Source organism: Montipora foliosa, chromosome 10 (genome assembly GCF_036669935.1).
Source record: "Montipora foliosa isolate CH-2021 chromosome 10, ASM3666993v2, whole genome shotgun sequence".
NCBI lineage: Eukaryota > Metazoa > Cnidaria > Anthozoa > Scleractinia > Acroporidae > Montipora > Montipora foliosa.
The window spans coordinates 11165311-11177810 of NC_090878.1; the positions used below are offsets into that span (position 1 = coordinate 11165311).

The 12500-nt window shown below is 39.5% G+C and overlaps 2 protein-coding genes across 3 annotated transcripts in view; one reads left to right on the plus strand and one right to left on the minus strand.

Annotated features, from left to right (window-relative positions):
* The window catches only part of LOC137973342 (radial spoke head 1 homolog), a 2243-nt gene extending 1102 nt beyond the window's left edge, over nt 1-1141 (minus strand). Inside the window, exon 1 of the mRNA XM_068820130.1 lies at nt 858-1141. Coding sequence (XP_068676231.1) covers nt 858-1033 — 176 coding nt within the window. The 5' untranslated portion in view covers nt 1034-1141. The remainder of the gene's footprint in view (nt 1-857) is intronic.
* A 574-nt stretch (nt 1142-1715) lies between these two features.
* On the plus strand, nt 1716-11794 carry LOC137973839 (ubiquitin-conjugating enzyme E2 U-like). Of its 2 annotated transcripts, none has more exons than XM_068820725.1 (8): nt 1716-1854; nt 1931-2047; nt 4812-4896; nt 6190-6282; nt 7319-7416; nt 8267-8393; nt 10373-10777; nt 11524-11794. In XM_068820725.1, exons 2-8 carry the CDS (start codon nt 1979-1981, stop codon nt 11649-11651), a joined length of 1005 nt encoding a protein of 334 aa, XP_068676826.1. In that variant the 5' UTR covers nt 1716-1854; nt 1931-1978; the 3' UTR covers nt 11652-11794. The 2 variants fall into 2 exon arrangements, with proteins under 2 accessions (XP_068676826.1, XP_068676827.1); XM_068820726.1 differs by having other exon boundaries at nt 1723-1854; nt 1953-2047.
* The last annotated feature ends 706 nt before the right edge of the window (nt 11795-12500 follow it).

A 12500-nucleotide genomic window follows, 5' to 3' on the forward strand; every position in this document is an offset into this window, starting at 1 on the left:
CTTCGCAGCTGCACTTGTAAATAGCCAACTGGTTTGCCTCCAGCCAGTTAGGATTCTTAACAGTTATTGTTGTTCTGTTTCGTCGTTTCGTTGTGTTTCATTGGCCCTGAAAAGCTCCTATGGGGAGCGGTTGATTAAGTATGTATTGTATTGTATTGCAAGCGTAGTAATTGTATTGCAAGCGTAGTAACGCCGGAGAAGATCTAGCAAGATTCAAGTGGCGTGTGAATCGTTATGCTTGTGCAAAGTCACACCGGTTCCCACTTGTGAAATACGCACAAGCGTGAAAAGCATACGTGCAAGGAAAGGAAAACGTTTCCTTCCACTGCATAAGTAGAAATGAACATAACTCATGGGGCCTATACCGAAACTGAGCCCTGAAAAGATAGATAAAAATCATAGTCTGGGTCTGTAATATCCACATAGCTCAAATAACAAGTTTATACATACCCATGTATCAATCGTTTGCCGTTATACTTACGCGAAATGTAATAATCGTAATTTGTCACGGCTAGCTTGATCTTTCATAATCACAAGTAGATAGTGCCTAACAAAACCGATTCGCAAGGCTTTGACATTTTGGCCAATCCTGGCATTTAAAGGTCGTTATGTCGTCAGAAACAGAGTCGAGAAGGCAAGAGGAAAAGAAGAGGAGCGGTTTTTAAAAGCAATTCACCGCTTCCAGAAAGTTCCGTGGATAAAATGATTCGAACAGTTGTCTTCACTTGGACTTCGTTAAAATATTTGGCCTTGGATGTCCTTTGAACAGAGATCACAAAATAAAGCAAAGTCCTATTCAAGTTTAAATCAGCACCCACGGCCGGTTAAACGATCGATACATAGTGAAAATGCCTTACTTGTAAGTGCCTTGTCCATGTCTTTTACCATGTGCATACTCTCCTTCATATTCATCGCCGTTTGGTAGCTTGGCTTTGCCTTTGCCATGACGTTCTTCTGCTTCGTTTCTATCCCCTTCGTATTCGCCAAGATAAGGTATTCCATCGTCCTCAACACTCTCTTCTTCGGAAGACATCTTAGTTTAGTTTTCTTCGCGCAAACTTGAACTTCACGAGCTTCGATGTCGAAAATGGTATTACTGTTTATGCGTTGTTTCCAAGGAAAACGCTGAATTTCAGTGCGATTTGAATAACCTGTAGACCAAGCACAAATAAACGATAATTCTTATTGGTCAATCGTTAGAGCAAAATTGACACAGCAGTGTTTAATTTTTCGCTGTTATTGATTTTAGCATATGGAGGTGAAATAATCTGAGTTTGCGAGGTGCAAATGACGGAAAAATAATTAAAATAAAAGAAGATAGCTTCCAGATTCAAGGGATGGTCTATCCCCTTTCTGTAATATCAGTTTAGATAAAGGAATAGTGTATTGTACGTAGATGCGTAGCGCCTTTATGGATCTTATGAAAATTCATGGTGAGTTATTTACTTTTGCTCTAATCGACTGCTGTCTTTTCATTTTCTTGCATTGCATATTTAAAGAATTGGTAAGATCTCTTAGCATCGAACAGCAGGAATTCCGAGAGCGATGGCCTGAATAAAACAAGACAAATATGTCGCATTCTCAAAAGCGAGGAAGCTTGCCTCAATATAATTGCCTCAATGTAGGCGGTTTCCACACATTTTAAAATAGATATCACCGTGTGGAGTGGACACTGGGTACTATTAGATTCTTGTTGCTTCGCAACCCCTCAGCAGCCCCGCGCCAACATGGCCGGCAAATTTTACAATAATGTATCTCGATCTAGGACATAATTTTTAGGCTCTAAAACAGCAAAGCGGAGGAAGGAAGGAATCCATAGACCCTGTTACTTAGATGTAGTACGGCGAAAGGCTTGTGAGTCCCGTACTTTAAAATGAATTACTTCAATTTTTCATCGCTGGTCTTAAATACGAAACTGTGTCTCTTTCAGCAATTTTTACATTCATGTACAGATCGTCTTGGCTTCAGAGCGTTGAAGATGCATTCTAGGGCATACATGCTACTTGAAAAAGAGTGGTTTAAACTGCAAAGAGAAAACCTGCCTTGGGTGAGTTGTGATGCATGTTTGTCATAAAGACAGTAGTGTACTGTAGCAGCTGATCCAAAGATTAGACTGCATAAAAATTAAATTTTAATCTTATTCTTGTTCTTTACACTGAACCATGGTTGGCTGGACTACGCATAGCAAGTTACCCAATTGCGAAATAATTGTGAAACATCTTAATTTACACAGCGAATTTATAGTAGCAGTCTGGCACTAGCTAGTCTCCTACGCAGCCGTTCTTTGTGTGGTCACGCAATGCTCCTTACTTTGCGTGACCACACGAAGAACGGCTTTCCCCACCCTCTACCCCAACTTACAATACAGTGTAACATACAAAAATTTTGGTTTTATCAATGGAGTTGATAATGTAAATTGGCCACCGTACAGAGATTCTAAAAGCTTTTAGAATCTCTGTACGGTGGCCAATTTACATTATCAACTCCGTTGATAAAACCAAAATTTTTGTATACTACTTCCCCACCGACACAGCACCACAGTTTCTTTAGAAACTACCCCTTCATTCACAGTGTAACATACTCTACCTTATGCTAATTAATGCACACTGTTAATGACCTCAATTCTTTACAAAATAAATCTTTGTGCTCTTGAATTTGTCATAAGGTTTGAGAACTTGGGATTATAAGATCAAAAAGGTCTGACAAAATATAGGCTTGATAATTTAGCTGATGTTAAAGGCGGGTCTGAAAAGCAGGTCACATTCCACAGGTCAAGAGTAGATGTCCCACTCCACTGATGAACAACTAAGCCAAACATTTCCCTGAGACCTAAAACAACATTTTAGTATTTGTAGTTACATCTAGGAGAGACTTTGGTGTTGTTTATTTGTCTATAGCACAGTGACATGTATAGTGACCTGTAACGCGTAGCCTGTGTTTCAGACAACCTGTCATGATGTGAAAAGGGGCCTACTGTACCATTCGTAGCAAAAATAATATCAGTCGTAAGGCTTTTATAGCCAGGGAGTAGGTTGTGAGGCTAGGCTCTCACAAGCTCTCGAAATGCTCTCGATGGCGTGCAACTCTATGAGCCTCTGTCAGCTAAGTCGAACTTCTGACCTCCATGTGGCGGAACTGGCACCACTGACAGGAGAAGGGGCGAAGGCCAAGCCACTGGTGCCTTAAAACCAGTTGCCCAGCGTAGATGGGGCTCTTAGCCTGTGAAGGCAGCCCATCCAGGGGAAGGTAAACCCTTATTTCAAACCTCCGGTGCCTTGCGGTTATACCTGATCGCAGGAAGGCATCAGGAGTAAACCTCGAGGACAAATCCAGATTGGAGACCTAATCCAACTGTATTATTTTAACAAGGATTAACCCCTTGACTCCTGGGGGTTCCCCATTGACAAGTAAAATTGTCTGGCATTAGACAGTTCAGGCCGGTTTAAGACAGTGTGTTTGGAACAGTGACCAGTCAAATAGTAACCACATCACATCACTCCTGTGTTATCCTGCTGTTTACAATGGCTGTGCTTTTACTAATTTTGATCTCACAAATGACAACAGACATAGATTACCGAATGAGCCAATCAGAACGCAAAGTGTTCTTGTAGCTGGTTCTAAATGGCAGAAAAATGAATGTGTGCAATTACAACTGTTACAGTGAAAACAAGGTGATGAACCCATCTGAAATTGGTAACTTGCTCAAAAGTGTCTTCGTTTTCCACACATGCAGCTTACGGCACCTGCTGAGTTTCAGTTAGTACAGAAGTTGATGGCCATCCGAAATACTGTATTTACTCGTGTAGAAGTCGACCTTTTATGACCCAAAAATCAGCCAAAAAAATTTCCCTTGATGTACATGTATACTGGAGTCATTCAGATAGAACTGGTTTGGTAGCCCCAGAAATATCAAGTGAATCTGTAGCATAACAATACTTAAAATCATTGCGTACAAAAATCTGCATAAAACCAACTTTAGAAAACAAGTTCTGGTTGTGTTTCTTTGTGTTTGTATTTGATGAGCTTGGCTAATGGCTCAAAACTCCAGTTAGGGGGAGACAACTTGTTGGCTCTTTTCAGAGTGTTATAGAGCTGAATGGGGGACATTTGTGTAAGACATTAATCCGGCAAGTGGTGAGAGCGAGATTTGAACTCCAATACAACCCCCCTGCAAGTCCAACTCCTTAACCTTAAGGAAAGACGAGAGCATTAAAATTTACATGTGCATGCTCACAATAATTATTAACATTAGAGAAACTCTGTTCAATAGTTGAAACCCAGTCTTGGTCTTTATAGACTTTAACCTCGCGACAGCTTAGATATTCTAATTTGCTAAGCCTGTAGTAGTCAACAACAAAATTGGCAAGTTTATGTAAGTTATAATCTAAGACTTTTAAAAGAGGCTGCCAACCCTTTTGAATTATGACAACATTTTTTTGTTTGTTTTCCCGAAGCAATTAACATACAACAACTACAATGATTATGAATGGAAGGCAGGGAGGTCTAAAAGAAGCTGAAAAGTGTCAGAAACTGCAAGAGATGACAGCTTACACTTCAAATCTTGAGCAAACATGAATTTCATAAGAAACAATAAACAACTGCTTTATACATTAAGAATTATTCTTACAAAGAAATAGCTGAAGTATTTTCTTAAAAGTAGCAAGAGAGTTGGCAGAAACAACATTTGGAATTAAAACTAAGGACTGTTATAAAAAAAAAACAGGGAATTATTTAATTATTATTATTGTTTATTAAGTTCTGCCGTAAGGTAATCAGAAGGTGTTAGAGGAATCATTTTCATTCCTTTTTAGGGGATTCAAGCTAAGCCATTAAATGAAGATGACATGTTTATTTGGGAAGGATCCATTAAAGGTCCGAAGGATACAATGTGGGAAGGTTAGATTATGATGTACTACCTCATTAACTAAGAGGTTTGGCCTACTGGGCCTAATTGGCTAATGTCAAGCTTAATGGTAATGGTTATCGTAATGAATCTATATGGCGCATTTTCTATTAACATATTCAAATGTGCTTTACAAGCAAGTGATCTACTGTATGGGTGGGATCGGATATCAGCATACACAGGCGCCGCTGGCAGCCGCTATCAGTCCATTAGTGATCTCACCCAGCAAATGAATGAATGAAATGAGGCCTGACCACAACACCGGGAGCTCCATGCCCTACTCTTTACGAATAGTGTGTGGGTTCTTTTACGTCCCACGGGATTATTACATGTAACATTGAAGGGTTGTGAGACGAGGCCTATGGTTTATAGTACATGTACTTATCCGAGAAGACTTGAAAGTCAACCATTTGCGGATGTGATTACAAAGGCAGCACTTTCTCCTCAGTTATTTTAAGACCCTGAGTGTTGGTCTGGCCGGAGTTGAACTCACGACCTCCCGCGTGACAGCCCGATGCTCAACCAACTGAGCCACCGGTGGGCGGTCAGACTGAAATACAAGTTCTGCTGTGTGTTTAAGTTTTAAGTTCTGAGCACATACATTGGGCATGGTGGTCAAGTTTTTTCCCCCAAGTTATTATGCGTGTGCTCAGAAAAAAGTTGCACCCAATTGCGTTATAAAGTTACCCTCATACTTCAGTCTATTAATAATTAGGTCACTATCGTTTGTTAGAGGGCTACTAAGATATTAAAAGATTATCAATTCCTTATTACACTGCAATGAGTATAAGGTCTTTGCAGGTCTGGAAAATTTTAAAGTGAGGCTTTGCTAGTGTTGACAAAAGGATGGTGATATAAATACAGCAAGGCTGAGGTTTGAGATTTTCATGTGAAGACTTAATGTTTGAGGTCATTCAAGCGGAAGTGATAACTGTGCATCCCGAGCACTTACTATATAAAATTCCCTTGAGTCGTTTGAAATTGTACAAGTCAGGTGAACTACAATAGCATGTACTCCATCAAGAAAATTATTATTTGTTTTTGAGAAATGATTTAACAATTTAATAAAGTGCAGTAAATTTTGTCAAGTGAACATTTCTCAAGAACCAATGGCCAAGAAAATGTCAATTGATGAATACAGAAAAGTGTCAATAAATTCATCGAATTATTTGTCATTAGCTTTGAATTTACATGCTTTATAAATTATGGGAGTCTTAAAGATGGTATTAGTGCTAAAACTTTGTACCATAATTTTTTTTTCTCTAAACTGATTTCCTTTTTATCAGGAGGTATTTTCAAGTTGTACCTTCAGTTTGGTGAACAGTACAATGCGGAGCCACCAAAGATATTCTTTCACACAATACCTTTCCATCCAAATGGTAAGGCTTGTTCATTTTTCCTTGGAAATACATTATGAGAAATAATAATAATAATAATAATAATAATAATAATAATAGTAATAGTAATAATAATAATAATAATAATAATGATAATAATAATAATAATAACAGACAGATTGTGAGATACATGTAAAAGCAAACAGACCTGGGACCGGTGGCTAGAAGGCTGGTTAGTGCTAACTGTTGGTTAAGAGGTATCAAAACCTATAGGTTTCCATGGTATATGACACTGGTTAGCGCTTGAACCATGCTTCAAGCAAAATAATTGAGATTGAACGGATGGGGGGGGGGGGGGGGGATGAAAACCATAACAGTACCAGTGGTGATAGGAACCCTGGGACTTATAAAGAAAGAGATGGAGAAATGAATTCAAAAGATCCCAGGTAACTTTCAAATCAAAGGCCTAAAGATGATCACACTGCTTGGAACATCGATTTCACATCCTGAGAAAGGCTCTATTGATAAAATAGACTTCTTAACACATCCTAACCTTAGGCGGTTATTATGATCTATTATGGCTTCAGACAATGAGGAAATTCATAATAATAATAATGATAATGATAATGATAATGATCACAATTTACTTTATTGAAGAAACTCCAGTAAATTTAGTGCTGGGGTACTATTTGGGGTATCTGTTCAGAAATCAAGTCAAATCAAATTGTACATTTACACTGCTTTTTGAGGAGAGGGGAAACCCAGATTACTTGGAGAAAAAATTTAATGTCTCGTAGCAAAGTCGAGTACCAGGCTGAGCAATCAACCCACTCAAGACACCAAGTCTGGGAATCAAACCCAGGTGACGTTGATGGGAGTTGAGCCTCTCGCTACTGCACTAATTCCCTGCTCTCGATCTTTTATACTTTATTTGAGGATCCAAGATGATAAGATGATAAGTTATACGGTAATCATGCAATTAATAGAAAAGTATCATAAATCACCCACATTAATATAAATTATTTTACGTCAAATTATGTCTAATTAAGTTCTGTTTTGTGTTCATTTTTTAAATCAGTTGACCCAATCACTGGTCAGATTTGTGCAGATTTTCTAGATGACGCACATTGCTGGAAAGAGTTTTATTCAATTTCCTATATGCTGCTTAGTGTGCAGGTAATGTCTTGTACTGTTCTGTGTAAATAATGGTATGGTGAGAAAGATGCTGAGCAAACAGTTTTGTCTTAACCCTGTCCTTCGTAAGTGCAATACTTAAAGAGAGATCTTTATCAGTCTAACTTCAGACATTAATTTCTCCAATCTTTGGAGCATGAGACAATGTTAGATATAGATTTAGCCAAGCCTAAAGCAGAACTCTCAGGTTATTTATTCCCAACAAGTAAACCTCGCTTGAGCCTGCAATCCAATGGAAAAGCAATACCTGGTCTTTGGTATAAAGCGATCAATTCTCGACAGTTATGCAAACCCTCGACTGCATCTCAGGTTTGCATAACAGTCTCGAATTCTCCCAACTTCCCCTCGTGTTCGCCCTTGTCACACGGCGGCCATATTGTCCCGGGAGACCAAAAGAGCTTTGTTTTACCACGCCAAGCTTCGCAGTGGAAACCATGGGGGTGAGGCTTGGCGTGGTAAAACAAAGCTTTTTTGGTCTCCCGGGACAATATGGCCGCCGTGTGACAAGGGCGAATGGAAACACGGAAAAAGTCCCGCGAGATGGTCACGTGATACTGGTCACATTGGCATACATGACGGGATGGACGGTCCTACGGCCGTACTGTGACCATTTATACCAAATAATAATTTTCTCGCACAGATGGGTTGCCATCTTTATTTACCAATGGTGCTCCGCGCGCGGAGCTCCGCTAGAATTTAAGCAAACTACCATGAATCTCGTTATAAACGCATTAGAAATACTTGTAGTGCTTTCCAATGTTTTAATAGCCTAACTACAGGTACATTTTTTCCTAGCTATTTGTAAGGAATATATTCTTCTGTTTTACTGTAGATGCTGCTTTCAAATCCTGTAATCGATAATGCTATAAATCCCAACGCGGCACAGATTTTTGCCTCATCTCCTAGTGGCTTTAGACAAACAGTATTGGACTGCGTCCTTGCCAGTAAAAGAGTAGAAGGTAAAGTAAGTACTGTAGGTACTTCATTGAATTTCAAATCATAAATCACATAGAGGATATTACATGGCCGCACGGAGAAACGAATTTTATCTTCGAGTGCTGCAAGTATCTCTCACGAGTGAGCGAAGCGAACGAGTGAGAGATACTTTCAGCACGAGAAGATAAAATTCGTTTCCCCAGCGGCCATGTAATGTTCTGTTTATTATATAGATATTGATGAAATGTCTAGATTTACAACAACTTGTTTTATTCATTTTCGAAATGGATGAAAAAAAGGTCACCAACCGCTAAAACACGCATGTTGTGTAACATGCCGTGAACAAGATATGAAAGTTATGAAAAACAAATCATGATGTCAAATTTCGCAATAAAAATGTTATGTAGTAGAGAAGAATTATATTAAAGCACAAAAGTATCTTACAATGAAGAGAAAGCTCGCGTTTTATTGGCTAAGCGTGTTGGTTACCATGACAACACCTATATCCTCACATGTGAAAGATAAAAATGATATGTTCACTGCGCGCGGTGAAGATATTTCATCAATATCTATATATGTATATATATTTTGTATTTCATCAATATCTATATAATTAAGTACATTAATGATAGTACAGATGGGGTGAACCATAATTCAGGGGCACTCAACGTCAATTTTCGGAAAATATTTGTTCGGAAAACGATTTGAGATCTAGAATTTTCGGAACATTTGTTGTAAAATTCCTTGCTTGCCTGCCTGTCCTAGGATTTTCGAACATCTAAAAAATGGTTTAATTGCCCATTTTTAAACGGATTTTTACCCTAAAAAGGTCACCTAGAATTTTCGGGAGCCTTTTTTCTGGCTGAAATTTTCGAAAAGGTAAGTTTTAATCGCTATAATTTTCGGATGACTAGACTTTCAGCTAGGAAATCCGAACAGATGAATTTTTTTAGGGGATTAAAATATGCCTATATCTACCGTTTAATACTAAAATACGTTTGACAATGCTATGTTTAAGTGGTTTTGAACTATATTCTCGTTGGGTGCCCCTAATAATTTGCGTTGCGTACACCTTCTTGAATTGTTTAACATATAATACGGGCAGATATTTCACGAGTTGTGTAGTATTAAAAATACGAGCAACGAGGAAAATGTCCGCACGTATTATAATTATGTTGAACGATTCAACAAGGGATTTATTGTCCCATTATTACACCATTTTCTAGTGTTTTGGCTTCTTCCTGCACTGACGTAGAATCGTATCGATTACATTTAGGCGCGTGCGAATGACGAAAACACGAAACCGTTCTTGAAAATGACCTTTATTTGATTGGATAAACGAAATGACGAGTGACAAGCGATGACAAGCTACAAAGTACATGTAAATTATCAGGCTTTGAATCGTGTTAAAACAATTTCTTTCACTGAAAAACTCCTGTTGCGTCCGTATTTGCTCAACGAACGAAAGGATATATGAAATAAATCATGTAGTGAATTGTTGATATGAAATCAAGTAAAAAAAGCTACGTTGGTTCTCTACGCAATTGCTAAAATTGCCTTGATGACTGCGAGGATCGTAGCTTCACTTGAGTGATTGGTGTGCGTAACAGAACTACTCCAGCCGGTGTTGAGATGACTACAACAGTCTTTAGCCAGGAGCCCCATCTGGAGCGTGCAACTTCCATACAGCGTCTGTGAAACGGCGTTTTCACAAGTTGGTTTATTTTTAGACTAGCCCTTCCCGCGAATTAGGTCAAAAAACAAAGGCAGTTCCGGTTCGGTGACCCTATGACGTCAGCTTAATTTCTTGTAATTGGTCATCGGGCTCCTGTGGGAGTCTCATTCGCGGGAAATTTAATCTAAAAATAAATCGGTCCGTGAAAACGCCGTAACACGAACACAGTAGAGTTGTAGGCTCCGGGTCATGGGTTCCTGCTTTAGCTTAATTTATAATGATTTAGTCTCAATCCATAATCCTTGTTTATATTTCCAAATCACTCAGCTGGTCTCAAACCCCACACGGCCGATGACATTGACTTGAGCAGATCCCCACCTAAAGAACAAGAGCTGCCCAATATATCTGTAGACGAAACTAGCAAAGTGTCTCGAGTTGGCAAAGTATCATTCGACGACTACCACGCCATGTGGAGTGGCTTGGCGACAACGAAGCCATTAGCGAATGCCAGCAATCCATTGGGCGAAATTCTCAGGGCAGATTCCAATCTGCAAGTCACTCACTTTGGTCTTGCGCATCAAGAGCTGCAAGAAGAGATCCATAAACAACTTACAGAGCACAACGCTGTCATGTATGGAAAGTTCGACGGTGGAAAGACAGGACAAGATATAGCTGAACTCAAGTCGAACAAGATTCAGATGCTAAAGCAGATTTACTTGCCGAAACAACAAGGTGAAACATGACAAATTGTTTTGTCTTCAACCGTGAATTTCTCCAAACCGTCCAATCCCCAATGCCACCAACGTGAATTTCAGCCAACTCCTCCGCTCGCTAGGTCAACTGGGAAGACAGAATTTGTTAGCGGGAGGGTGAGGGGCCGGGAGGGGGGAAGGGGTGGAGGGGGTATAAAATTGAGACTACAGTGTCACCATCCTTATTCCTCTTACATTACTTTGGTTTTTTTTGCAACATAAATCTCCCAACTTACACAAAATAAACATGTCTGTCCATCTTCACTTCGGAATTTCGCCTTTTTACATTCCGGACAATGGAGTGTAATGAGTAATATTGCTAACACTAACAATTTGACGCACGGCCAAGTTGTGAGAAGCATGCGGATATTCTGGTTATGCACTGCGGAATTTCTTTGAAAATAAGAACGCAAAGCAGTTTTTATCGTATAATAGAGAATACACCCCGGCTTCTCTCATAAATGAAACGAGAAAATAAGTAAATAATATTACATTTTTAGAGGAAATGCTTGGTAAGTACAAATGGCATCGACTGTTATTTAACAATTAGACCCGTAGCCCCTGCGGGCTTGATGGCGAAGGGTCTAATTGTTTTAGTATCACCCACGTAGTCGGACAGAATGCAGAGAATTGGCTGTTGCTGAGAGAATGATTTCCACTGCTGTACGTTGAAAACAAAGATTCAAAAGGTTTTTGTAATTTCTAAATTTATTAACTTCCCCGTAGGCAAAGATTCACCGTCACCAAGGGCCGTCACCAGTGCCCAATCACGGACAGTGACAACAGCGAGAGACCTAGATCCCCATGAAAAAGACGTTGACGAGTTATTGGCTTGGACCAATACGTTGCCATAGTGATAGCCACGAGCACAAAGAGAACGAAAATCGTTTGAAGAAAATGCTCAGAATGCAAGTTGGTATCTTCTGTATTCAGTTCACGAGGCACCAATGTACAGCTATTTCGTTATTTTCTCCATGTGGATAAAGCATGCACGTTTTAAACTATACGGGTTTGCGTTGTACCGGATCCGGAAATGCAGTAATCGCAAATGTGTTTCCGGTGCCCATTGCGTTTCGGTGCACCCCTGGTGAAGTAAAAATTCAACAACACATAGTGACATTAATCGAAAAACACCGAAAAAGCAAGAAAATAAAACGATCTATCCGCTGCAAAGCAATCTGAGGGTTTGTGTGCTCGTAACCGTTGGAACAATCCTTTTGTTTGGTCTTGTTGACTTTGTACTATTTGTTCGTTGCTTTCGCCTTGTAACTAGGCAATGTTGCAACAGCTACTGCCCTTAGACTACTTCGACAATTCGGCAGCTATTTAGATTTCCATTGTTTAAAAATATATTATTGGATGCTCAGGGGCATTGGCCACGATCAAAAATATCATACATAATACTCTTTGTTTGTCCCTCCAAATTTTGCATAAGCATTGCTTTTATTTTGATTTGGGACCATTGCAAGTCCCAAGACAAACTGGAAACAACGCTTACGTAAAATTTTGGAGGGACAAAAAAAAAAGAGTATTATGGTGTTTTTGATGAGGCGAAGCCGAATTCGCCCTTGTCACACGGCGACCATATTGTCCCGGGAGACCAAAAAAGCTTTGTTTTACCACGCCAAGCCTCACCCCCATGGTTTCTACTGCGAGGCTTGGCGTGGTAAAACAAAGCTCTTTGGTCTCCTTGGACAATGTGG